The sequence below is a fragment of the Pristiophorus japonicus genome, chromosome 13, assembly GCF_044704955.1.
Source record: "Pristiophorus japonicus isolate sPriJap1 chromosome 13, sPriJap1.hap1, whole genome shotgun sequence".
In the NCBI taxonomy this organism is placed as follows: domain Eukaryota; kingdom Metazoa; phylum Chordata; class Chondrichthyes; family Pristiophoridae; genus Pristiophorus; species Pristiophorus japonicus.
In genome coordinates this window covers 121475236-121500789 of record NC_091989.1, presented here as the reverse complement: position 1 = coordinate 121500789, position 25554 = coordinate 121475236, and the positions used below count along the sequence as shown (strand labels likewise).

At 43.2% G+C, this 25554-nt stretch overlaps 1 protein-coding gene across 1 annotated transcript in view; it reads right to left on the bottom strand.

Moving 5' to 3' along the window:
• LOC139278184 (dynein axonemal heavy chain 5-like) overlaps nt 1-25554 on the bottom strand; it is a 382562-nt gene that overhangs the window by 278268 nt on the left and 78740 nt on the right. Inside the window, exons 11-18 of the mRNA XM_070896837.1 lie at nt 25408-25530; nt 20103-20318; nt 15543-15650; nt 13311-13396; nt 12485-12806; nt 2645-2851; nt 1812-1983; nt 1060-1205 (exon numbers count right to left, since the gene is read on the bottom strand). Of these exons, the coding sequence (XP_070752938.1) occupies nt 1060-1205; nt 1812-1983; nt 2645-2851; nt 12485-12806; nt 13311-13396; nt 15543-15650; nt 20103-20318; nt 25408-25530 (1380 nt within the window). The remainder of the gene's footprint in view (nt 1-1059; nt 1206-1811; nt 1984-2644; nt 2852-12484; nt 12807-13310; nt 13397-15542; nt 15651-20102; nt 20319-25407; nt 25531-25554) is intronic.

Genomic DNA, 25554 nt, shown 5'->3' with positions numbered 1-25554 from the left:
TTTTCCTTTATTAGCTGAGGCATATAAGAGCAGGGAAGTTATGCTTGAATGGTACAAAACACCAGTTAGGCCATAGCTAGAGTACTGTGTACAGTTCTGGTCACCACATTACACGCAAGATGTGATTGCACTAGAGAGGGTACAGAAGAGATTTACAAGTACGTTGCCAGGACTGGAGACTTATAGAAATTAGGAAAAACTGGATAGGCTGGGGTTGTTTTCTTCGGAACAGAGGAGGCTGAGGGTTTGCTTGATTGAAGCGTATAAAATTATGAGGGGCCTAGATAGAGTGAATGGGAAGGACCTATTTCCCAAAGCAAAGGTGTCAATAACCAGAGGGCATAGATTTAAAGTAATGGGTAGAAGGATTAGAGGGGAATTGAGCAGAACTTTTTTCAGCCAGATGTTGGTGGGCATCTGGAACTCACTGGCTGAAAGGGTGATAGAGGTAGAAACCCTCATCGCATTTAAAAAGTACTTGGATATGCACCTGAAGAGCCATAAACTACAAAGCTGCAGACCAAGAGCTGGAAAGTTGGATTAGGCTGGATAGCACTTTGTCGGCTGGCACAGTCACAATGGATCGAATGATCTCATTCTGTGCCGTAAATTTCTATGATTCTATGATTCTGTACAGTGCCAGGCAAGTAACCCATGTCATCTCTTGGTGCAAGTATTGAGGAAAAGAATAGTGTTACCCATCATAATGAGTATTCGCATTCAGCTCTCCTTGATCACAAGCATATCCAGTTCAGAGTTCCCTTTAGTACTATATATCAAAGCTCAATAAAATATATATTTTTTCCATTCATTACCACCCATTGAGTGCTGCAGGATTTTTTCTAAGGACTAGATTTTCTGCTCATGAGCAGCAAATCCAGTGTGCATTTTTGACAATTTGAACAATTTAGTTCTATTAGGATCATGGATAAAAAAATAAATTGGGGACCAGTGGATTGATTTAAACCAAGCTAGATATCATTATGGAATATACAATGATCAGGTTTCACGTCTGGGTTCTGTATAAAAAGGCCCTGGATATACAGCACACTGATGTACCTGTGTGTGGCTTAAAAACTCCTCACATGTCCATGGTGTTTCCTCAGAAAATTCACAAAGTGATGTGGTACTCATATCTTGCAGGATCCGGTCTATACGATATTCAACAAGGTCATTTATTCTGTGAACCAGCAAATCAATTTCTCCTTTTGGGCAGAAACATTGCAACAACATAAATAAAGGGGGAAAAAATCCATAATCATAAGAAAAAGAAGAAGGGAAAAAGAACCATTCCCAGATAAAGTGGAGTTTATGAAATATTCCTCTTGTTTTTATCACCGGAACATGAAAACGTTTCTGTTGAATATATTTAAGTTCATAATCACTGCTATTTATCATTTTCTGTTGTTCTAAGATATCAAAACCAACTGGTGTTCATAAATACTAGTTACCTAGTTGCCCACAAGGATACTTTGCCTTTATAAATACATTGTATAATATTAAATACAGTGAGACACTCAATAGAAAAATTCTGCTGGATATCTTAACTCCATCATTTATCAGACAACTTAGGGATAATGGGAGTAATTTTGAATTTGGATGATAGTGTAAAACGCTGTTGTCGGCTCGACCACCAATTAAACACTTCTTCTGTAATTCGATTCCATTAACTTGAAGGTGTTTAACGGGTGGCCGAACCAATAGCGCACATTTTACAGTGTCGGCCAAAGTTAAAATGACCCACCCCCCTCCCCCCTCCCTCTTGTGTTCAATGTGATGCGACAAGTATTGTGTGGATTAGAATTCATTACCTAGTTTTGTATACACCTTATCCAAAAACAGGTCATTGCTTAATGATGTCCAGTTTAGCGTTACAAGACCTGGCTGAAAGGCTTCATCAATCTTGTGCACATGAGGTGCAATAAGGGTCTCATAAATCGGCTTAATTCGTGCACGTACTCTGGAGTTTTCTTCTAGTAACAACTGGAAATAACCATAAAGAATATTAGAATCCTCAATTCACTATTTGATTTTTAATAGAAGGCTAAAATCATTGGGGGTAGAATTCCTTAGAAAGCTGGAAATGCATAGCAGATCAATCAACATTTGAAGAGAAAGATAAAATTCCAGATATAACCTTTCGTCAGAAGTGGCTGAATTATACCCGACTCATTAATCTATCATCTGCACATTTCCAATTTTTATTTCAGATTTGCAGTTTTCATCTCTGCTCAATATGTTAACGAGAGCCATTCCACGGCAGCAAGAGATCAAAGTGGGTGCCATTAACTGTCTCTGGGCCTCGAAATTCAAACTTTGCACTTGGTTTCCTTCACATTGTACAGTTTTCTCATGTAATTTGAGGTTTTCTTTGAACTACAACTGACATATTTTAACAACATGTAGATGAATTAAAGCAGCACTTAGATTATTTGAACAAGATCAATTCAGAGGAGAACTTTTCCACGCTAGATATGTTTGAGATTTTCTTTTAAGAATCATAAAACTGATGATACGTATCGTTGGACAATAGGTTTGCACAACAATGTTAATCTATACACATTACTGCATCTCATAGAATGCAAAGAGAATCATAATCCTCTACATGTTATCACTGTGCCACCTCAGAGATAGCCATTAATACCTGCAGTTTATTGTACATCTTTTTCAAAATATCCCGTTTTTGTAGAAGTGCTTTTGCAGTCTGAGAGATCTCCAAACCCATTCGAGCCATGCACTCAGCCTCTCTTATCAGGACTGTAAGGTAAGGGTCAAAGTTCACAAACATCTCTCCGGTATCTGGATGCTTCACCAGTAAAGATGCCTGGAGGCCAAACTGGACAGTTTCCAGCTGAAACAGAATTGTAAATAACAAAATGTATAAATATATATATGTGGACATGTATGCGCATATTTAATTTTGATTCAACTCACTAGGTAAATCTTTTTTGGCTCAGAAATAATTCAAAATAATGCAACTACAGCTCACATTCCAGATCTGTAGAGGCAATACTAAGAAATATTTCAATGATAGTTGAAGTATTTTATCACAAAAATGTTGCATTTAAATACCAAGAAATCTGTCCGCCTAATAGCACTGATTAATGACAAATGTATATTACATAACATTTAGGGGCCAAAATTGTCCCTCTCCTTAAAGCCTGTTCCCACAGAAATCGGTGGCCATGCTGCGGAGTGGTGTTCCGCCAACTGTTTATGGAATGGCTGCTGCGAGCCCAATTGCCCTCCCAAGTTTTCCCGGCGGTGCCCCAATCACCTTCCTGTCGCTCCGCTGCTACCGATCTGTCTTAAGCGTGTCATCACTGTGCGCACCGCCAATCTAACCACCCGACAGCGACATTCCCCTCTGAAAATTTTCAGCCCGCTCGGCGGTGCCAAAACAAGTTTTTTCCCGGAAGTCCAATGAGGTTGTGGCCTTCTGCAGTGGCAGTGCAGCTTCCCTTAAAGGGGAGGAAGCACTGCTGCTGCCGCAGTGTTTTTATTTTTGTCGGCCAACTGCCATGCCATCACGGCGGTGACTCTGCTCCGCACCTAACTTCCGTCCCTCAGTTGCTGTCACTGCCGTGTCTTTGCCCCTCAGGTGTAGTCACCACCCCCATTAAGACCAACTTCCTGATCAAAACAAAGCTGTATGTCACGCAAGAGTCGACCTAAACCGCAGCTGCGGTAAAAACCATCGAAACGGGGTTTCGGGCGTGGGACAATTTCTACCCCTAGAGTCCAGGTACCACTGGACTGACTATTGGAGTAATTTACAGACTGTTCTGCCTGGGAAGAGCCTCATCCATTGACAGCATAATGTTAGAAAATTACCTCAAGTGATAAACAGTGTCAAATATTAGAGTGCCGCTTCAAAACAAAAAAAGGTATTTTCATTTTCCCTCTTCCCACATACACACATACAACCTGCATCATTCCAGCAAAGGACCTGTTTCCCTGTTCTACAGTGCAGCTGTTGTGCTGAAGATGTTGTGATGTTGTGCTGATGTTGTGAAGGTCTTTAGTGCTTTAGAATCCTCTAACACATCTTTCCCCCCCCGCCCGCGCCCCCACCCCCCCACCCCCCCATCTCTGGCTATCTGCGCTGATTTCTTAAATGTAGGTAAGGCATTGCTGCTTGTAGAAGGTGTGCGAGATAAATCTAGACTGCCTTGCCCAATGATTTTCCCTGATGGCACATTTAGGATCAAGAACTCAGTGCCAGAAAAGTAAATAAAAAGGACAGCACTTTTAGGAGTGTGGGCAAAGGGCGGCCGGCCACCATTTCAGCAATGTTTACACACAAGATTAACATAATGAGTATAGAACATTCACCCTTGAGTATAGAAGATTCAGAGGTGATCTGATCAAGGTGTTTAAAATGTTAAACGGATTCAATAGGGAATATATTCAATAGATATAGAGGGCTCAAATTTCCCCAAGAGTTGCCCCGTTTTTTTTTTTTTTTTAGAGTAAGTAGCTTTTTTTGGAGTAACTTAAAAATCGCAAATTTCCCCATTTAACTTGCTCCAGTGTAAGTCAGTTAGTTAGGTTTTTTTCTAGTTTCGTTTGTTCTCTCCAAAAGTGGGTGTGACAAGCCACTTACACCTCTTTTGGCCATAGAAGCAAATTTGGCCAGCTGAAAGTTACTCCAAACTAACTTAGGCCAGTGAATGTGGCCACTTTTGTAGGCATAGAAAAACCTTACCTACATTTCAGAAATCAGCGCAGGTAGCCAGAGATGAAGGGGGGGGGGGGGGGGAAGGTGAGTTAGAGGATTCTAAAGCACTAAAGACCTTCACAACATCTGCACAACATCACAATATCTTCAGCACAACAGCTGCACAACATGATCAAAAATAAAAGATAAATCAGCTATTGAAAATAGAGCAGTCCTACCTTGTCGACTGCAGAACGCACCGGCTAGCCCTCCCGCCAGGGCTAGGGGCGGCAGGCACGCATGACTGTAGAGGTGAGGGATTTTTACTTTTTACAGTTGTCCCTAAATGTTGCGTGGTCCTAATGGAACATGATTCAGTTTTAATGCAAAATATCTTTTATTGGATATTTTACAGTGCACTTCAACAACAACAAAAACAGCAACAACAGCAACAACAGCAAAGAAAGGCTGCACCCATCCCTCACCCACATCTCGGGGAAAGTACACTTCCTCATAGGGTGGATGATGGTGGTGGCGGGGATTGAGGGCCCGGCTTTGGTCTGACTGGTGGCTGGTACATGGATTGAAGTGGGAGTGGCATTTGAGTCTCCGGCCTTTGTGCCCTTATTGCAGAAGCCAGCTCCCTCATGGCATCTGCCATCGTTTGCACACCCTCTGAAATGCCCACCCACACTTCCTGTCTCAGTGCTGAGATTTCACCAGACAGTGTCGCTACCTCATCACGCACCCCACTGACGGCCGCCACGAGTGATCTTGTGATGGCACTGGTCTCCTCACCCAATGACAGAACCTGATTAAACTCTGCTGAGGGCTGCATCTCAGGTCAGGAGAGACTGGTCGGCTTCTCCTTCCCCTCGCCGCAGGTCTGCCTAGTGGCACCCCTCCAGGCTGGGACGGTGGGGCGCTGGATGTCCCAACATGCATTTCACGACCGCCACTGGGACCGCGCCCTCGGAAGCTTGTGAAATCATGGAATGTCGCCGAGGAGCTCATGGAGGTTTCTGGTAGTGTGATGCCCTGTACTATGGGCTGATCCATATCGCAGTCAGCATTCTCCCGTGAACACATTTCCATGGACCCCTCCTCCCCCACCCGCCTTGGGCTGGAGCGCACGTATCTGGATCTTCTGTTGGATCTTCAGGATGTTGAGGAGTGTCTTCTTCTGCAAAATACAACAGAACAGTCAAATGGTTAGCAGCACAGGAGGGGGCAGGATGGGTGGCATGAGTAGTCTGACGCATAGCAGGCCATCAGCAGGTTGATTTGAAGGGCGACGATGCATTTTAATGACTCACCCTCACCCTCGCGTGTGGGTCCAGCTTGTGCAGAGCTGATTCTTTTTCTGCTGGTGCGATTCAGTAAGGCAGCAACCCTCTGTTCCAGGGGTGACAGTTGGTGCAGATTTAGCGGACCTCCTCCTGTTCTAAGTCTTTCCCTTTTGTTGTGGGCCAATTTCTTCTGCAAAGATGAAAATATTAATTTTCACACATGGTGCGCTTCTGATCGGTGGGACACATACAGATGGTCACATTTTCAATTGCAATTCAATTTAAAGATGAAGAAATTACTTACACTCACTACTTGACCAATGTCTTGCCATTTCTTCTTGCAGTGGCTTCCAGATCTTGCGGTATTGACCCCTGCGGAGTATTCTTCTGCAACTAGGTTGCATCTTCTTCTCATTTCCTTGGGTGAAACTTTTAACGGACCACTCTTGTTGATATCCAGCTCCAGCCATTTCTCCTCAATGACAGTCACTAGTTTCTCCACTTCCTCATGGAGGAAATTCTTTGTTCTTGTTGCACGCTCTTGTGCCATTCGTGTATTGGACTTACATTCAGGTAATGTTCAAAAATCACACTTCTCACCTTCCACTTATCCAGCACTCCTTTCCACTCCCTCAGCCACACACAAATCGATATTTAAACCTTACCTTTATATATGGTCCATTACCAATGATACTGAGGACGCTCTCCTTTTAATTGTCCGATTGCCAAGCTTCCTGAAATGCGCATGCGCGCACGCTCAACAGACATGCATCCCCTTGCCGGCACACTCCACAAGATGCTGGGCCCAAGCCCCGTCCCCCTGCCGGCGCGCTTGCTCAGCAGCCCCCGCCCCCCGCAGGCTCTGCAGCGCCACTCCGATGGCTCTGGACGACGAGGGAGCAGCCAAAGTGGAAGGTAAGTTTTTGGTGCTTTTCTTGGCTTAGAAAGTCGGCGTGCCACCCCTAACTGCATTGCTCTAGGCGGCTGGGGAAATTTGGGTCGATACAAACTATTTATTCTGGTGGGGTAATCAAAAATGAATGGATATGATGTTAAAATTAGAGCTAGGCCTTTTAGGAGGGAAATCAGGAAGCACATTTTCACACAAAGGGCAGAAGAAATCTGGAAGTTTCTCCCCACAAAGTTTGTGGATGCTGGGACAATTTGTGAGGTAAGGGTATCAAGGGGTGTGGACAGGCAAAACGGGCTGAATTGCCCCCTTTATTCTGTAAGAGTCTATGATGTTCTCCATGAGGTGAAATTTATGATTTAGCGCTCCTGACCCAAAGCTTCACGCAAGTGGATTGCATATTGGGAATTCTGGCACAGATCCCAACGTGCTGAATGTGTGGCCCACACGGTTTCCCAGCCATTATAATGAATGTGAACTCTGACTTCCATGGCCAAATTTCCACTAAATGATTCCACCACGCGAAGCTCTGCATAAAGGAGTAATAAATCTATACCTAAATTGCCCGGAGCGGTGGTTTACTAAATAAATTTTAATCTGATAGCTAAGACTTAATAATACTTCTCTTGAATATTATTACCTAGTGTAATCAAGTGGACTGTCTTATAAACAAATGGCCTCAAATTAGCCAGACACCTGAAAATATTTCTGCAATATTGCATGGTTAATGCACAAATATAGTGGCGGCAGATCGGTGGCGGGAGCTCGAGGTGCGTGCAGAGGCCTATAAAGGCCCAGCAGCTGCGAGACGCGGCGGCAGATCAGAGGCGGGAGCTCGTGGTGCGTGCAGAGGCCTATAAAGGCCCAGCGGCTGCGAGAGGCGGCAGCAGATCAGAGGCGGGAGCTCGAGTTGCGTGGAGAGGCCTATAAAGGCCCAGCGGCTGCGAGAGGCGGCGGCAGATCGGAGGCGGGAGCTCGAGGTGCGTGGAAAGGCCGATAAAGGCCCAGCTTGTGCAGCTCCAGCCGGGAGAAAAAGCAAAAAAGTAGAAAGAAAACAAAAGGTGACGTCACAGCCAAAGGGGTAAATGATTGGCTGGTGATTGGTGAGGAGCTTTTCTTTTTCTTTTTTATATCAGTAAGTAACCTGTTAACAGTGTTGTCGCCAAATTAAGTGTATCTAAGGGTTAAGTCATGGCAGGAGAGCTCGGTCACGTGATATGCTCCTCTTGTACCATGTGAGAACTCAAGGACACTTCCGGTGTCCCTGACGACTACGTGTGTGGGAAGTGTATCCACCTCCAGCTCCTGGCGGACCGCGTTGCAGAGTTAGAGCTGAGGGTGGATTCACTCTGGAGCATCCACGATGCTGAAAATGACATGAGTAGCACGTGTAGCGAGTTGGTCTTACCGCAAGTGAAAGGTCCACAGCCAGATAGGGAATGGAAGACCAGCAGGAAGAGCAGTGCAAAGAAGGTAGTGCAGGGGTCCCCTGCGGTCATCCCCCTGCAAAACAGATACACCGCTTTGAGTACTGTTGAGGTGGATGACTCATCAGGGGAGGGCAGCAGCAGCCAAATTCATGGCACCGTGGCTGGCTCTACTGCATAGGAGGGCAGGAAAAAGAGTGGGAGAGCGATAGTGATAGGGGATTCAATTGTAAGGGGAATAGATAGGAGTTTCTGCAGCCGCAACCGAGACTCCAGGATGGTATGTTGCCTCCCTGGTGCAAGGGTCAAGGATGTCTCGGAGCAGGTACAGGACATTCTGAAAAGAGAGGGTGAAAAGCCAGTTGTCATGGTGCACATTGGTACAACGATATAGGTAAAAAAAGGGATGAGGTCCTACGAGACGAATTTAAGGAGCTAGGAGCTAAATTAAAAAGTAGGACCTCAAAAGTAGTAATCTCGGGATTGCTACCAGTGCCACGTGCTAGTCAGAGTAGGAATCGCAGGATAGCTCAGATGAATATGTGGCTTGAGCAGTGGAGCAGCAGGGAGGGATTCAAATTCCTGGGGTATTGGAAGCGGTTCTGGGGGAGGTGGGACCAGTACAGACCGGACGGTCTGCACCTAGGCAGGACTGGAACCAATGTCCCAGGGGGAGTGTTTGCTAGTGCTGTTGAGGAGGAGTTAAACTAATATGGCGGGGGATGGGAACCAATGCAGGGAGACAGAGGGAAACAAAATGGAGACAGAAGCAAAAGGCAGAAAGGAGATGAGTAAAAGTGGAGGGCAGAGAAACCCAAGGCAAAAAACAAAAAGGGCTACTGTACAGCAAAATTCTAAAGGGTCAAAGTATAATAAAAAGGCAAGCATGAAAGCTCTGTGCCTCAATGCGAGGTGTATTCGGAACCCAGGAGAGGGCTCTGAGCTAGTTAGAGTGGGTGAGAGCTGAGATGAACAGGACCCCAAGAAAGAATGCAAAAGGCAGGAGGCAACAGAGCAGAGTAGCACTGGGGTAAGTGTAAACCACAAGGTGATAGGAAGGGACAATATGTATGAATATAAAGGGGCTGCAGGAGGGGTCAAAACTAAAAATCATGGTTCAAAAACTATTAAAACACTCTACCTAAACGCACGCAGCATTCGAAATAAAGTAAATGAGTTGACGGCACAAATCATTACAAATGGGTATGATTTGGTGGTCATTACAGAAACGTGGTTGCAGGGTGGCCAAGACTGGGAATTAAACATACAGGGGTATCTGACGATTCGGAAAGATAGACAAGAAGGGAAAGGAGGTGGGGTAGCTCTGTTAATAAAGGATGATATTAGGGCAGTTGTGAGAGACGATATTGGCTCTAATGAACAAAATGTTGAATCATTGTGGATGGAGATTATAGATCGTAAGGGGAAAAAGTCACTGGTGGGCGTAGTTTTTGGCCCCCAAATAATAACTTCACGGTGGGGCGGACAATAATCAAGGGAATAATGGAGGCATGTGAAAAAGGAACGGCAGTAATCATGGGGGATTTTAATCGACATATCGATTGGTCAAATCAAATCGCACGGGGTAGCCTGGAGGAGGAATTCATAGAATGCATACGGGATTGTTTCTTAGAACAGTATGTTACACAACCTACAAGGGAGCAAGCTATCTTAGATCTGGTCCTGTGTAATGAGACAGGAATAATAAACGATCTTCTAGTAAAAGATCCTCTCGGAATGAGTGATCACAGTATGGTTGAATTTGTAATACAGATTGAGGGTGAGGAAGTAGTGTCTCAAATGAGCGTACTGTGCTTAAACAAAGGGTACTACAGTGGGATGAGGGCAGAGTTGGCTAAAGTAGTTTGGGAACACAGACTAAACAGTGGCACAATTGAGGAACAGTGGAGGACTTTTAAGGAGCTCTTTCATAGTGCTCAACAAAAATGTATTCCAGTGAGAAAGGGCGGTAAGAGAAGGGATAACCAGCCGTGGATAACCAAGGAAATAAAGGAGAGTATCAAACTAAAAATCAATGCGTATAAGGTGGCCAAGATTAGTGGGAAATTAGAAGATTGGGAACATTTTAAACGACAGCAAAGAATGACTAAGAAAGCAATAAAGAAAGGAAAGATAGATTACGAAAGTAAACTTGCGCAAAACATAAAAACAGATAGTAAAAGCTTTTACCGATATATAAAAGGGAAAAGAGTGACTAAAGTAAATGTTGGTCCCTTAGAAGATGAGAAGGGGGATTTAATAATGGGAAATGTGGAAATGGTTGAGACCTTAAACAATTATTTTGTTTCAGTCTTCACAGTCGAAGACACAAAAACCATGGCAAAAATTGCTGGTCACGGGAATGTGGGAAGGGAGGACCTTGAGATAATCACTATCACTAGAGGGGTAGTGCTGGACAGGCTAATGGGACTCAAGGTAGACAAGTCCCCTAGTCTGGATGAAATGCATCCCAGGGTATTAAAAGAGATGGCGGAAGTTATAGCAGATGCATTCGTTAAAATCTACCAAAATTCTCTGGACTCTGGGGAGGTACCAGCAGATTGGAAAGCAGCTAATGTAACGCCTCTGTTTAAAAAAGGGGGCACACAAAAGGCAGGCAACTATAGGCCGATTAGTTTAACATCTGTAGTGGGGAAAATGCTTGAAGCTATCATTAAGGAAGAAATAGTGGGACATCTAAATAGGAATAGTGCAATCAAGCAGATGCAACATGGATTCATGAAGGGGAAATCATGTTTAACTAATTCACTGGAATTCTTTGAGGATATAACGAGCATGGTGAATACAGGTGTACTGATGGATGTGGTGTATTTACATTTCCAAAAGGCATTCGATAAGGCGCCACACAAAAGGTTACTGCAGAAGATAAAGGTACGCGGAGTCAGAGAAAATTTATTAGCATGGATAGAGAATTGGCTGGCTAACAGAAAGCAGAGAGTCGGGATAAATGGGTCCTTTTCGGGTTGGAAATCGGTGGTTAGTGGTGTGCCACAGGGATCGGTGCTGGGACCACAACAGTTTACAATATACATAGATGACCTGGAAGAGGGGACAGAGTGTAGTGTAACAAAATTTGCAGATGGCACAAAGATTAGTGGGAAAGCGGGTTGTGTAGAGGACACAGAGAGGCTGCAAAGAGATTTAGATAGGTTAAGCGAATGGGCTAAGGTTTGGCAGATGGAATACAATGTCGGAAAGTGTGAGATCATCCACCTTGGGAAAAAAAACAGTAAAAGGGAATATTATTTGAATGGGGAGAAATTACAACATGCTGAGGTGCAGAGGGACCTGGGGGTCCTTGTGCATGAATCCCAAAAAGTTAGTTTGCAGGTGCAGCAGGTAATCAGGAAGGCGAATGGAATGTTGGCCTTCATTGCAAGAGGGATGGAGTACAAAAGCAGGGAGGTCCTGCTGCAACTGTACAGGGTATTGGTGAGGCCGCACCTGGAGTACTGCGTGCAGTTTTGGTCACCTTACTTAAGGAAGGATATACTAGCTTTGGATGGGGTACAGAGACGATTCACTAGGCTGATACCGGAAATGAGGAGGTTACCTTATGATGATAGATTGAGTCGACTGTGTCTTTACTCGTTGGAGTTCAGAAGGATGAGTGGTGATCTTATAGAAACATTTAAAATAATAAAAGGGATAGACAAGATAGAGGCAGAGAGGTTGTTTCCACTGGTCGGGGAGACTAGAACTAGGGGGCACAGCCTCAAAATACGGGGGAGCCAATTTAAAACCGAGTTGAGAAGGAATTTCTTCTCCCAGAAGGTTGCAAATCTGTGGAATTCTCTGTCCAAGGAAGCAGTTGAGGCTAGCTCATTGAATGTATTCAAATCACAGATAGATCGATTTTTAACCAATAAGGGAATTAAGGATTATGGGGAGCGGGCGGGTAAGTGGAGCGGAGTCCACGGCCAGATCAGCCATGATCTTGTTGAATGGCGGAGCAGGCTCGAGAGGCTAGATGGCCTACTCCTGTTCCTAATTCTTATGTTCTTATGTTCTTATATCATACACACTGCCAAGCAGCCCCTAGTTGTTTTAATTCTCTCACATGTGTGATTTATAATCATTCAATAGGTTAAGACTGTATGCAAATGCTTTATATACAAGCCTGAAGAGGATTTCATGGCCAAGTAGACTGCATTCAGTACATGTTACAAGAGTCTACCTGTTGCATCCAGGCTCTGTGATAAAGTACTTCGTACTCCAACAAAACTCTGGCTACTTTGTTATAGCTGCGGATAATTCTCTTTGCATCCTCGCTCTGCAGGACACCGGGCCTTTGCTCAAACAGCAACATGGGCTCCTGGATACGTCTGAAGAGCTGCCGAGCCCAAATGATTTTTCCGGCCACTGGAGGAAAGTCGCGTGGTATTGGAGGGTCAGTCTTTTGTTTCGTGTAAATTTCAGACACCAGGTCAATATCATTACTGTAGCTATGGAGAATTTTCTGAAATTGTTTATCGATTCTAAGATCTGGTATTCCAAGCCTGAAAGACACATCAGTGATGGTTACATTTTTGGATAAAACTTATCACTCTATCATAACAGAATGGGGTTCAATTAAAGCACAGCCTTTTCTATAAGTTGGTTATGGCTCACACTCCACTGTAATAGTCATTGCAGGTTCTAATGATTGCTAGATACAACATGCACACAATTTTGTCTTAAAAAAGATATAAGCAAGAGAGGCTATGCTCGTGCACACCAGAGCAAAGTGTCACAGAGTGAGAGGGTTGCAATTTTGGAAACAAGACGCCATATTATTCCAGCATGGACTTAGTGCAACACCACTTCCAAATCAGTGATTGTGAAATTCTTGATGTCATGGATCCTGAGGCTAGAAAGTGCTGAAAGCAAATTCCCACAGTGCCTTCAGTTCAGAAAGCCTTTATTGAGCCAAAAATGGTGCCTACAGCGCTTATAAAGAAACGTGGAAGGCTACAGATTCTTCAAAGCCACCTGTACATGTGTACCAACACATTCAGACTTACTTCTCAAATTTCACCAAAAGCGACAAGGCCTTCTGAGTGCTTGAGATGCTGTCAAATGTGGTGTCCATGAACCGTCTAACTTCGGCCTGCCAAATTAAATTTAAAAATGTTGATGTAATATACACTCACTTTTTTTACTTTGTATTTTTCTTTTATTTCTTAGGAGCACCCATCTTCCCATCTCATCTACTTTCCCAGGCAAGAGGCAACAACCAACCTGATTCAAACTTTCAGCCAATACCACTCTGTTACATTTATTTCACCAGCTGCTAGGCCCTCCCTGATGGTGGATGGTGCTGGGGACTGACCACTTGGGTTTTCTGTTCAATCCCTGGACATGTTGAAATTACCATCCAGAGGAGTGATCTGAGATGCTGAACCCAAGAAAACTATCTCGATTAAAAACCCCAAAACGTAACATGTAAATGATCACACATCAATATGCAGCAATTGGCCTCTTGGTGTCTGTACAAAGAGTTAGTGTCAGCAGTGTTGGGGAATTGAAGCCATCGTATGAATGTCACAGAATTTGTTTTGTAAATCAATACAAAGATGCATGAGGTTATCACACCATCATTTCAGTTCTGGGAATCAGATCCAGACCTGGTGCAGATTGAGGGGATCCAAGACTTCTCTCTCTGATGACTGTAAAGTTCCCCGGAGAGAATGGCCTACTCCTGCTCCTATTTCCTATGTTCCTATGAGAGATGGCCCTGGGTCTGCGGTCAGGTGCACTGAATCACCAAGGTGCAGCTAATAGTGTAAAATCAGGCTTGTCGTAGCACATGCCTGTAAAAGAACCCACTAAATTCTCCATTTACATTAAGCTGGGTTGGTTCCTTTGCAGGAGTGTGCACCACCAACCCAATTTTCTGGTATTCTCTGCACCCAGGTGATCCAGTGCACCCGGGCGCAGACCCAGGAATGTCTCTCCTCAGTGGTTAACTGCGTTTTGGTCACCTCAACCCACTTAATAGTGGGTGAAAAGCCACAACAGAAAAATTATCCAAAGCTGCCCGCCATTTGGAAATCTCACTCGGAGATGTGGAAATAGGAATATCACACCAATGCAGGAAGACCTGCTCTTCAGAGGTTGCCTTTAAGGCTGGTAATTATGGAAGAGTGTAAGGAGCTTTATTCTTCAGCTGACTGTTCAAGTGCAAATGCTGGAATGGAAAGTGTTCTTCTCCATCGCAAAAAGAAATCAAATGTACAAAAAAAAACACATACTCTGAAGTGATAATCTCAGATGACAGTTTATGACATCTTTGAAACCTCTTCATCAGATTACTGCCTTGTAATCTCTCCCATCTGTTGTTTATATAATCCCAATTTCCATGCTTTCAGCCCAGCCATCTCAATACCACAATTATGTTTGAGGTCAGATTTTCTAACAGCAACTTGATGGGTTACCAATTCTGAGGGTGGATTTAAATCCATAGCTTTAGAGGAAATCAAAATCTCTAACTGCTTAATCTTTGTTAATAAATGCAAGAACTGCTAAAACAATTCCCATGGTTTTTACATTAAAAAAGAGGACTCCAAATAATTGTTTTGATTTGATCACCAGTACTGCTACATATAATTGAAAGCTATATTAAGCGATGTTACATATTATTATCTTTAGTAGGAAAGTGCTGCTACACCAACTGTATTGACCACTAACAAATTGCTCAATGTTTGCAATGTTAATCACTTTCTGCTTAATTTTAAATTACAATGTTCTGTAGTGTACAAGGATACTTTCACAACAGGATGATGCAAATCTTTTCAGTGTCAATACTCTTTTTCCATGGGATCCTTTCCCACTTTGAGCACCAAATTCCGGGATGATGCAGCGGTACGTCAAGTACACAAAGTTAGAGTAAAACTCTTTCTACACTGCACAACCTCAGAATGAATCCTAATGCATCAGTGTAATATTTTAATTTTGCGCAAAGCTCACCCTTAAGCTGCCTGTCTGAGTAGCATTGACAATTTGAATAGTTTTGTGCTCTGTACTTGGTCCTCTAGGAAACTCATTCTCACTTGAAAGTCTCACAAACATCAGGAAGAATAGATTTTCAACTCATCAATCTGGGCTAGAGTCATTCAAAATCTGGTTCAGGAGGTAAAAGGGGATTTATCTAACCCAGCACTGAGATCACCTTTATTATGGGCATTGACTTTCACATAAAGTCAAATATTACAAAGTTAAGATTTATCCATTCAGATCTTTAAATGAATACAAACATGTAAGTCATTGATCTGTGCAGTAAAATTCTTATAATCCTCATCAAAAACAGTCTTTTTCTGGTCCAGGACATTGTAATCTTGTTTTTTCATTCCAGATACAATAACCTGCAATGTAAGGAAGACAAAAAGTGAACTGGAGTATCAAAAATATATACCCTCAATTCGAACATAAATCTAGTGTATCCAACTTACTCCTAGCACATTTCCTTAAAATAAGGCGTAAAACTTAGAGGCTGACCCTCATCTAATTCAGAAAACACAACAACATCTAAGGTTCCCACAACGTAATGTTGGGAATTCCAAATATACACATAATAGAAACATAGAAATTAGGTTCAGGAGCAGGCCATTCGACCCTTCGAGCCTGCACCGCCATTTAATAAGATCATGGCTGATCATTCAACCTCAGTACCCCTTTCCTGCTTTCTCTCCATACCCCTTGATCCCTTTTGGCCGTAAGGGCCATATCTAACTCCCTTTTAAATATATCTAACGAACTGGCCTCAACAACTCTCTGCGCTAGGGAATTCCACAAGTTAACCACTCTCTGAGTGAAGAAGTTTCTCCTCTTCTCAGTCCTAAATGGCTTACCCCTTATCCTTAGACTGTGACCCCTGGTTCTGGAACTCTCCAGCAAAGGGAACATTCTTCCTGCCTCTAACCTGTCCAATCCCGTCAGAATTTTCTATGTTTTTATGCGATCCCCTCTCATTCTTCTAAACTTCAGTGGATACAAGCCCAGTTGATCCAGTCTCTCCTCATATGTCAATCCTGCCATCCCGGGAATCAGTCTGGTGAACCTTCGCTGTACTCTCTTAATAGCAAGAACATCCTTCCTCAGATTAGGAGACCAGAACTGAACACAATATTCCAGGTGTGGCCTCACCAAGGCTCTGCACAACTGCAGTAAGACTTCCCTGCTCCTATACTCAAATCCTCCAGCTATGAAGGCCAACATGCCATTTGCCTTCTTCACCGCCTGCTGTACCTGCATGCCATCCTTCAATAACTGATATACCATGACACCCAGATCTCGTTGCGCCTCCCCTTTTCCTAATCTGTCACCATTCAGGTAATACCCTGTGTCTTCCTGTTTTTGCCACCAAAGTGGATAACCTCACATTTATCTACATTATACTGCATCTAACATGCATTTGCCCACTTACCTAACCTGTCCAAGTCACCCTGCAGCCTCTTAGCATCCTCCTCACAGCTCACACCGCCATCCAGCTTAGTGTCATCTTCAAACTTGGAGATATTACATTCAATTCCTTCATCTAAATCATTGATGTATATTGTAAATAGCTGGGGTCCCAGCACTGAACCCTGCAGCACCCCACTGTTCACTGCCTGCCTTTCTGAAAAGGGCCCGTTTATTCCGACTCTCTGCTTCCTGTCTTCCAACCAGTTCTATAACCACGTCAATACATTACCCCCAATACCATGTGCTTCAATGTTGCACACTAATCTCTTGTGTGGGACCTTGTCAAAGACCTTTTGAAAGTCCAGATACACCACATCCACTGGTTCTCCCTTATCCACTCTACTAGCTACATCCTCAAAAAATTCTAGAAGATTTGTCAAGCATGATTTCCCCTTCATAAATCCATGCTGACTTGGACCGATCCTGTCACCGCTTTCCAAATGCGCTGCTACTTCATCTTTAATAATTGATTCCAACATTTTCCCCACCACCGATGTCAGGCTAACCAGTCTATAATTCCCTGTTTTCTCTCTCCCTCCTTTTTTAAAAAAGTGATGTTATATTAGCTACCCTCCAGTCCATAGGAACTGATCCAGAGTCAATAGAATGTTGGAAAATGATCACCAATGCATCCACTATTTCTAGGACTACTTCCTTAAGTTCTCTGGGATGCAGACTATCAGGCCCTGGGGATTTATCGGTCCTCAATCCCTCAATTTCCTTAACACAATTTCTTGACTAATAAGGATTTCCTTCAGTTCCTCCTTTTTCATTGACCCTCGAACCCCTAGTATTTCCAGAAGGTTATTTGTGTCTTCCTTAGTGAAGACAGATCCAAAGTATTTGTTCAATTGGTCTGTCATTTCTTTGTTCCCCATTATAAATTCACCTGATTCTGACTGCAAGAGACCTAAGTTGGTCTTCACTAATCTTTTTCTCTTCACATATCTATAGAAGCTTTTGCAGTATGTTTTTATGTTCCCTGCAAGCTTCCTCTCATACTCTATTTTCCCCCTCCTAATTAGACCCTTTGTCCTCCTCTGCTGAATTCTAAATTTCTCCCAGTCCTCAGGCTTGCTGCTTTTTCTGGCCAATTTATATGCCTCTTCCTTGGATTTAACACTATCCCTAATTTCCCTTATTAGCCATGGTTGAGCTACCTTCCCCTTTTTATTTTTACTCCAGACAGGGATGTACAATTGTTGAAGTTCATCCATGTAATCTATAAATGTCTGCCTTTGTCTATCCACTGTCAACCTTTTAAGTATCATTTGCTAGTTTATCTGAGCCAATTCATGTCTCATACCATCGAAGTTACCTTTCCTTAAGTTCAGGACCCTAATCTCTGAATTAACACTGTCACTCTCCATCTTAATAAAGAATTCTACCATATTATGGTCACTCTTCCCCAAGGAGCCTCGCACAACAAGATTGCTAATTAGTCCTCTCTCATTACTCAACACCCAGTCTAGGATGGTCAGCTCTCTAGTTGATTCCTCGACATATTTAGCTAGAAAGCCATCCCTAATACACTCCAGGAAATCCTCCTCCACCGCATTGCTACCAGCTTGGTTAGCCCAATCTATATGTAGATTAAAGTCACCCATGATAACTGCTGTATCTTTATTGCATGCATCCCTAATTTCTTGTTTGATGCCATCCACAACCTCACTACTACTGTTTGGTGGTCTGTACACAACTCCCACTAGCATTTTCTGCCCTTTGGTATTCCCGCAGCTCTACCCATTCAGATTCCACATCATCCAAGCTAATGTCCTTTCTTACTATTGCGTTAATTTCCTCTTTAACCAGCAACGCTACCCCACCTCCTTTTCCTTTTTGTCCATCCTTCCTGAATGTTGAATACCCCTGGATGTTGAGTTCCCAGCCTTGGTCACCCTGGAGCCATGTCTCCGTAATCCCAATTATACCATAATCGTTAATAGTTGCCTGCGTAGTTAATTCATCCACCTTATTATGAATACTCCTCACATTGAGGCACAGAGCCTTCAGGCTTGTCTTTTTAACACTCTTTGTTCCTTTAGAATTTTGCTGTAATGTGGCCCTTTTGGATTTTTGCCTTGGGTTTCTCTGTCCTCCACTTTTACTATTCTCCTTTCTATCTTTTGCTTCTGCCCCCATTTTATTTCCCTCTGTCTCCCTGCATAGGTTCTCATCCCCCTGCTATATTAGTTTAACCCCTCCCCAACAGCAAGAGCAAACATTCCCCCTAGGACATTGGTTCCGGTCCTGCCCAGGTGCAGACTGTCCGGTTTGTACTGGTCCCACCTCCTCCAGGACCGGTTCCAATGTTCCAAGAATTTGAATCCCTCCCTCTTGCACCACTCCTCAAACCACGTATTCATCTTAGCTATCCTGCTATTTCTACTCTGACTAGCATGTGGCACTGGTAGCAATCCTGAGATTACTACCTTTAAGGTCCTACTTTTTAATTTAACTCCCTAAATTCAGCTTGTAAGACCTCATCCCACTTTTTACCGATATCGTTAGTACCTATATGCACCACGACAACTGGCTGGTCACCCTCCCCCTCCAGAATGCCCTGCAGCCGCTCTGATACATCCTTGACCCTTGCACCAGGGAGGCAACATACCATCCTGGAGTCTCGGTTGCAACCACAGAAATGCCTATCTATCCCCCTTACAATAGAATCCTCTAAGACTATAGCTCTTCCACTCTTTTTCCTGCCCTCCTGTGCAGCAGAGCCACTCACAGTGCCATGAACTTGGCTGCTGCTGCCTTCCCCTGGTGAGCCATCTCCCTCAACAATATCCAAAGCAGTATATCTGTTTTGGAGGGAGATGACCGCAGGGGACTCCTGCACTACCTTCCTACTCCTGCTCTGCCTGATGGTCACCATTCCCTATCTGCCTTTGTAACCTTTACCTGCGGTGTGAACAACTTACTGAATGTGCTATCCACGACATCCTCAGCATCGCGCATGCTCCAAAGTGAATCCATCTGCAGCTCCAATGCCGTCATGCGGTCTAACAGGAGCTGCAACTGGATACACTTCCTGCACACACAGTTGTCAGGGACACTGATTTCCCACATGGCACAGGAGGAGCATGACACAAGTCTGGGCTCTTCTGCCATGACTTAACCCTTAAAATAACCTAATTTGGCAACAATGCCAAAGGTTTGTTACTGACAAGATAAGGATAATGGTGAGCTCCACTTCCCATTCCTCTTCAGAAATATTTGAATTGTAATTATGTCACAATGCAGTGATAAACAGAAATTAGGCATTGATGTATAAACCCAGATGAATTGTAATTGAGGGAAAATAAAAATTTATTTGCTGTTGACACAAAATGGATTATATTTCTGACCTGAAATTTGCTTGCCATCTGTTCAGACCCTTCAATAGTGGATTCCTCTAGGCTGGAATATATATTAATAGTCTCAAGTATCTCAATAATCTTTTTAAGTCGTCTCTCAAACGTGTCAAACTTCCCAAAGATGTACATTTCACTAAATTCAAAAGGTTTTTCCTTCTGATTCTCTTTCATCTTTTGCTCGGTAACACTGTAACAAGACTGATATTCCTAATATTGTAAAAAAAAGGACAGTCAGTTTATATTAACATCCCAAGCTTTATAGTTACACAGTGGAATTCACTTTCAATGAAACGCTGGAGTGAATATATCCTGGTGCTTTACCTCTCAACCATTTGGATATTAAGGGAATCAAGGGATATGGGGCTAGTGCAGGAAAGTAGAGATGAGGTAGAAGATCATCCATGATCTCATTGAATGGCGGAGCAGGCTCGAGCGGCTGAATGGCCTACTCCTGCTCCGAATTATCCTGTTTTAATTGAGGCATGCTAACATTAAACAATGCCACTGATGAACATCAGAATAGCAGTGACATGCAAGATTCCCAGAACAGGAAAAGCAGTCGTTTCCCAGTTCTATTGAAAATTGTGCTCTAGCCCCAAGAACTGGCCTGAATTTCACTCTTCCACTACAATGCAGGTTGAGAACAATGTGCAATGGACTGTACTGATGAACCAGGCATATGCCACACATCCACCCTATCACAGACCACCCACCCTATCACAGACCCTCCATCCTATCACAGACTTTCCCTTTTGTTCTTTCTTCCCCTCCCCTTTCAGTGCTTAAGAATGTGCTCTTTTCGAACATTCGGCAGTTCTGACGAAGGGTCGTCAACCCGAAACGTTAACTCTGTTTTTCTCTCTACAGATGCTGCCTCACCCGCTGAGATTTCCAGCATTCTCTGTTTTTATTTCAGATTCCAGCATCCGCAGTATTTTGCTTTTGTATATGCCACGCATCGATAGGCTGCATGTTCATCCACACAACAGGCTCGTGGCATTATAGGTAAGTTGAAACACAGGAAAAAACATTTCTCAGAGCAATAACCAAACAACATCCATGCTGCTCCCAAACACCAGCTCGCGCAGCATAGGTATAGGTCTGCTAACAACCTCTTAGCCACAGAATAGAAGAGAGAGCAACATAAGTTAAACCTTAGGCTTCAAACCATCACATATTCTTATCAGTTTCAGCAATGTGTGGTTTCTGTACCAAAATAGTGTAACTGACAGTATTGTAGAATGTACTGTATGAGAAACCAAAGTATTTCAGCCTTAGCTCAGTGGCAGCACTCACCTCTGAGTCAGAAGGTTGTGGTACAGGCCCACTCCAGAGACTTGAGCACATAATCCAGGATGACATATCAGTGCAGTCCTGAAGGTGTGCTGCACTGTCGGAGGTGCCATCTTTTGGTGAGACATTAAACCAATGTCCCATCTGTCCTCTTAGATGGTCATAATAAACTCCCATGACACTATTCAAAGAAGAGCAAGGGAGTTCGTCCAGTGTCCTGACCAACATTTATTCTTCAACCAGCATCACTAAAACAGATTATTTGATCATTTATCTCATTGCTGTTTGTAGGACCTTGCTGTGTGCAAATTGGCTGCTGTCTTACCCTACATTACAACTGCACTTTGGAACATCCTGAGGTTGTGAAAGTTGCTATATAAATGCAAGTTCTTTCTTACTTTCTATTTATTTATTTCAAGTTGACATACTTAACTGCAGACTAAGTGGAGCCTGCAGAAACAGCCCTGTTTCAGTTTGCCTCCAGCATAGTACATCAGCATAATGGAATGCATCTCTCATGTGTTGGAAATGGCTAAAGAGGGAGGCATTCATATATGCACCAGAGGACCATGCAACTCAAAGTCTATAAATATACAGGGCATGATTCAAAATTCAACATTATAATATCAAACATTCTCGAAAAGTTATCATAAAAATTGGAAATTAAAATCAATGGGAATAGATGATTCTGCGCATAGTAGTCAGGAGCCAGGAAATATCAAAGCTCTTCAAACATATTGGTGTCCAGAACAATAAATCTGAATTCCCTTTTATAAGGGGATAAAAAACGGTCATTAGAGTGGAGACAGACCGATGGTCACAAAAGTGGATACTGAAGGTAGTGAATTGATCTGATATGTAAAATGGTCCAAATTAAAAGGGCTTATCAGTATTAGAAGGTTCTGAGGAATCAGGAGTTCCTCTGTATTCCGGTAGGGATTGTAATTGACCGATTATATGTAAAACTCGCTTATGTATGTAAAGCACGCTTATACACTCGCTTACATTGGGTTAAGAAGAGGGAAGCAGTAATGCCTGATGGTTAATGCCTAAAGTAAATGTTGGTCCCTTAGAAGATGAGAAGGGGGATTTAATAATGGGAAATGAGAAATGTGGAAATGGCTGAGACCTTAAATAATTATTTTGCTTCGGTCTTCACAGTGGAAGACACAAAAACCATGGCAAAAATTGCTGGTCACGGGAATGTGGGAAGGGAGGACCTTGAGACAATCACTATCACTAGGGGGGTAGTGCTGGACAGGCTAATGGATCACAAGGTAGACAAGTCCCCTGGTCCGGATGAAATGCATCCCAGGGTATTAAAAGAGATGGCGGAGGTTATAGCAGATGCATTCGTTATAATCTACCAAAATTCTCTGGACTCTGGGGAGGTACCATCGGATTGGAAAGCAGCTAATGTAACGCCTCTGTTTAAAAAAGGGGGCAGACAAAAGGCAGGTAACTATAGGCCGGTTAGTTTAACATCTGTAGTGGGGAAAATGCTTGAAGCTATCATTAAGGAAGAAATAGCGGGACATCTAGATAGAAATAGTGCAATCAAGCAGATGCAACATGGATTCATAAAGGGGAAAATCATGTTTAACTAATTCACTGGAATCCTTTGAGGATATAATGAGCATGGTGGATAGAGGTGTACCGATGGATGTGGTGTATTTAGATTTCCAAAAGGCATTCGATAAGGTGCCACACAAAAGGTTACTGCAGAAGATAAAGGTACACGGAGTCAGGGGAAATGTATTACCATGGATAGAGAATTGGCTGGCTAACAGAAAGCAGAGAGTTGGGATAAATGGGTCCTTTTCGGGTTGGAAATCGGTGGTTAGTGGTGTGCCACAGGGATCAGTGCTGGGACCACAACTGTTTTCAATATACATAGATGACCTGGAAGAGGGGACAGAGTGTAGTGTAACAAAATTTGCAGATGACATAAAGATTAGTGGGAAAGCAGGTTGTGTAGAGGACACAGAGAGGCTGCAAAGAGATTTAGATAGGTTAAGCGAATGGGCTAAGGTTTGGCAGATGGAATACAATGTCGGAAAATGTGAGGTCATCCACCTTGGAAAAAAAAGCAGTAAAAGGGAATATTATTTGAATGGGGAGAAATTACAACATGCTGCGGTGCAGAGGGACCTAGGGGTCCTTGTGCATGAATCCCAAAAAGTTAGTTTGCAGGTAATCAGGAAGGCGAATGGAATGTTGGCCTTCATTGTGAGAGGGATGGAGTACAAAAGCAGGGAGGTCCTGCTGCAACTGTACAGGGTATTGGTGAGGCCGCACCTGGAGCACTGCGTGCAGTTTTGGTCACCTTACTTAAGGAAGGATATACTAGCTTTGGAGGGGATAAAGAGACGATTCACTAGGCTGATTCCGGAGATGAGGGGGTTACCTTATGATGATAGATTGAGTAGACTGGGTCTTTACTCGTTGGAGTTCAGAAGGATGAGGAGTGATCTTATAGAATCATTTAAAATAATGAATGGGATAGACAAAATAGAGGCAGAGAGGTTGTTTCCACTGGTCGGGGAGACTAGAACTAGGGGGCACAACCTCAAAATACGGGGGAGCCAATTTAAAACCGAGTTGAGAAGGAATTTCTTCTCCCAGAGGGTTGTGAATCTGTGGAATTCTCTGCCCAGGGAAGCAGTTGAGGCTAGCTCATTGAATGTATTCAAACCACAGATAGATAGATTTTTAACCAATAAGGGAATTAAGGGTTATGGGGAGCGGGCAGGTAAGTGGAGCTGAGTCCATGGCCAGATCAGCCACGATCTTGTTGAGTAGCGGAGCAGGCTCGAGGGGCTAGATGGCCTACTCCTGTTCCTAATTCTTATGTTCATCCGTTGGATTAACCTTAATACTCATAAAAGCATACATATTCAGCACAGAACAAGGACACAAATGTTTGGGAATATAGATTATAGCAGCATGGGAACAGGATGGTACTGACTGGTAGTTTTGATTAGAATTTTAGGGAGAGGGATAAGGAGGCACCACCCTGGAAAACAAAGTTAATCAACACATCATGAGAAACTGAGGCAAAGTTGACACCATTGAATAACACATTCCGGAAGGGTGACATTGATGGGAGATGGATAGGTGGGGGAGAACCACTCAGAGCTAGACTGATCGGAGTCAACAAATCAATGTAACTTCGCTGATAGCAGTAGCCCAAGCGATGGTTTTGTAGAAGGTTCGCACACCTCAGAAAATGTATAACTGTCATTACAAACTGTTGTTCTGGGAAGTGTTCATCGGAACCTTCCCTAGCATGCTCGAATAAAACCGGTTGAACCAAAGTTTTCGTCTGAGTGATTCCGTGGTCGCTATACTAAAGGGCGGGTGTTGATTCCTTATATCAGGGAGTCTACCTCGAGGAAGAGAAGTCTTCCTTTTACCCCAACACCTTTTTTGATTCCACAATTGACTGTAAAACCTCTCATTTGTCTAAATAATCAGCTTTGTATTATTTAACTGCTTTGGAAAATCGATTTGGTTACCAGCCCACATTAAAAGTTCATCACTTTAAAAAATCCTGTTTCTCATAATGTTAAAATTGATCTTTTTTAAGTCATTACATTGTGATTAAAAATTTAAATTGAAGGAAGAAAAACAGGACAGTTTACTGTTACAGGTGTGTGCTTCAATCCATCTGATTTTCCAATACTTGCTGCCCTTGGGCGATCCAACACACCTGGGTGCAGACTCAAGAAAATCTTTCCATAAACTTACCTCATTGGGTAAAAGAGATAAATACAGTAGTCAACCCATGGACAATATGAGAACAAGGACATTCACAGTGTGTGAAATAAAACCAAATGGTTTTTTGTTGCACCAGGATATACTGTTGACTTAGGCTGTCCATTTTCACATAGACAACCAACAATAAATGAAGAATTAGAGCAGAAACACACACTTTCCCCAGGTACAGCAAGTGAGGCTGAAGACAATACAACGGATACATTCCTACATACCTAGCAATTACCTGATTAAGCCGAATACAGGCTGACAGCTTGCTAACTACTGTGCCTGGAGGCATATCCCAGATAGTAACAGTCCCATGATTGGTAATGTATGCCTTACATGCCGTTATCATCTGGTTTGTGACCTGAAAAAGTAATATTTTAATACT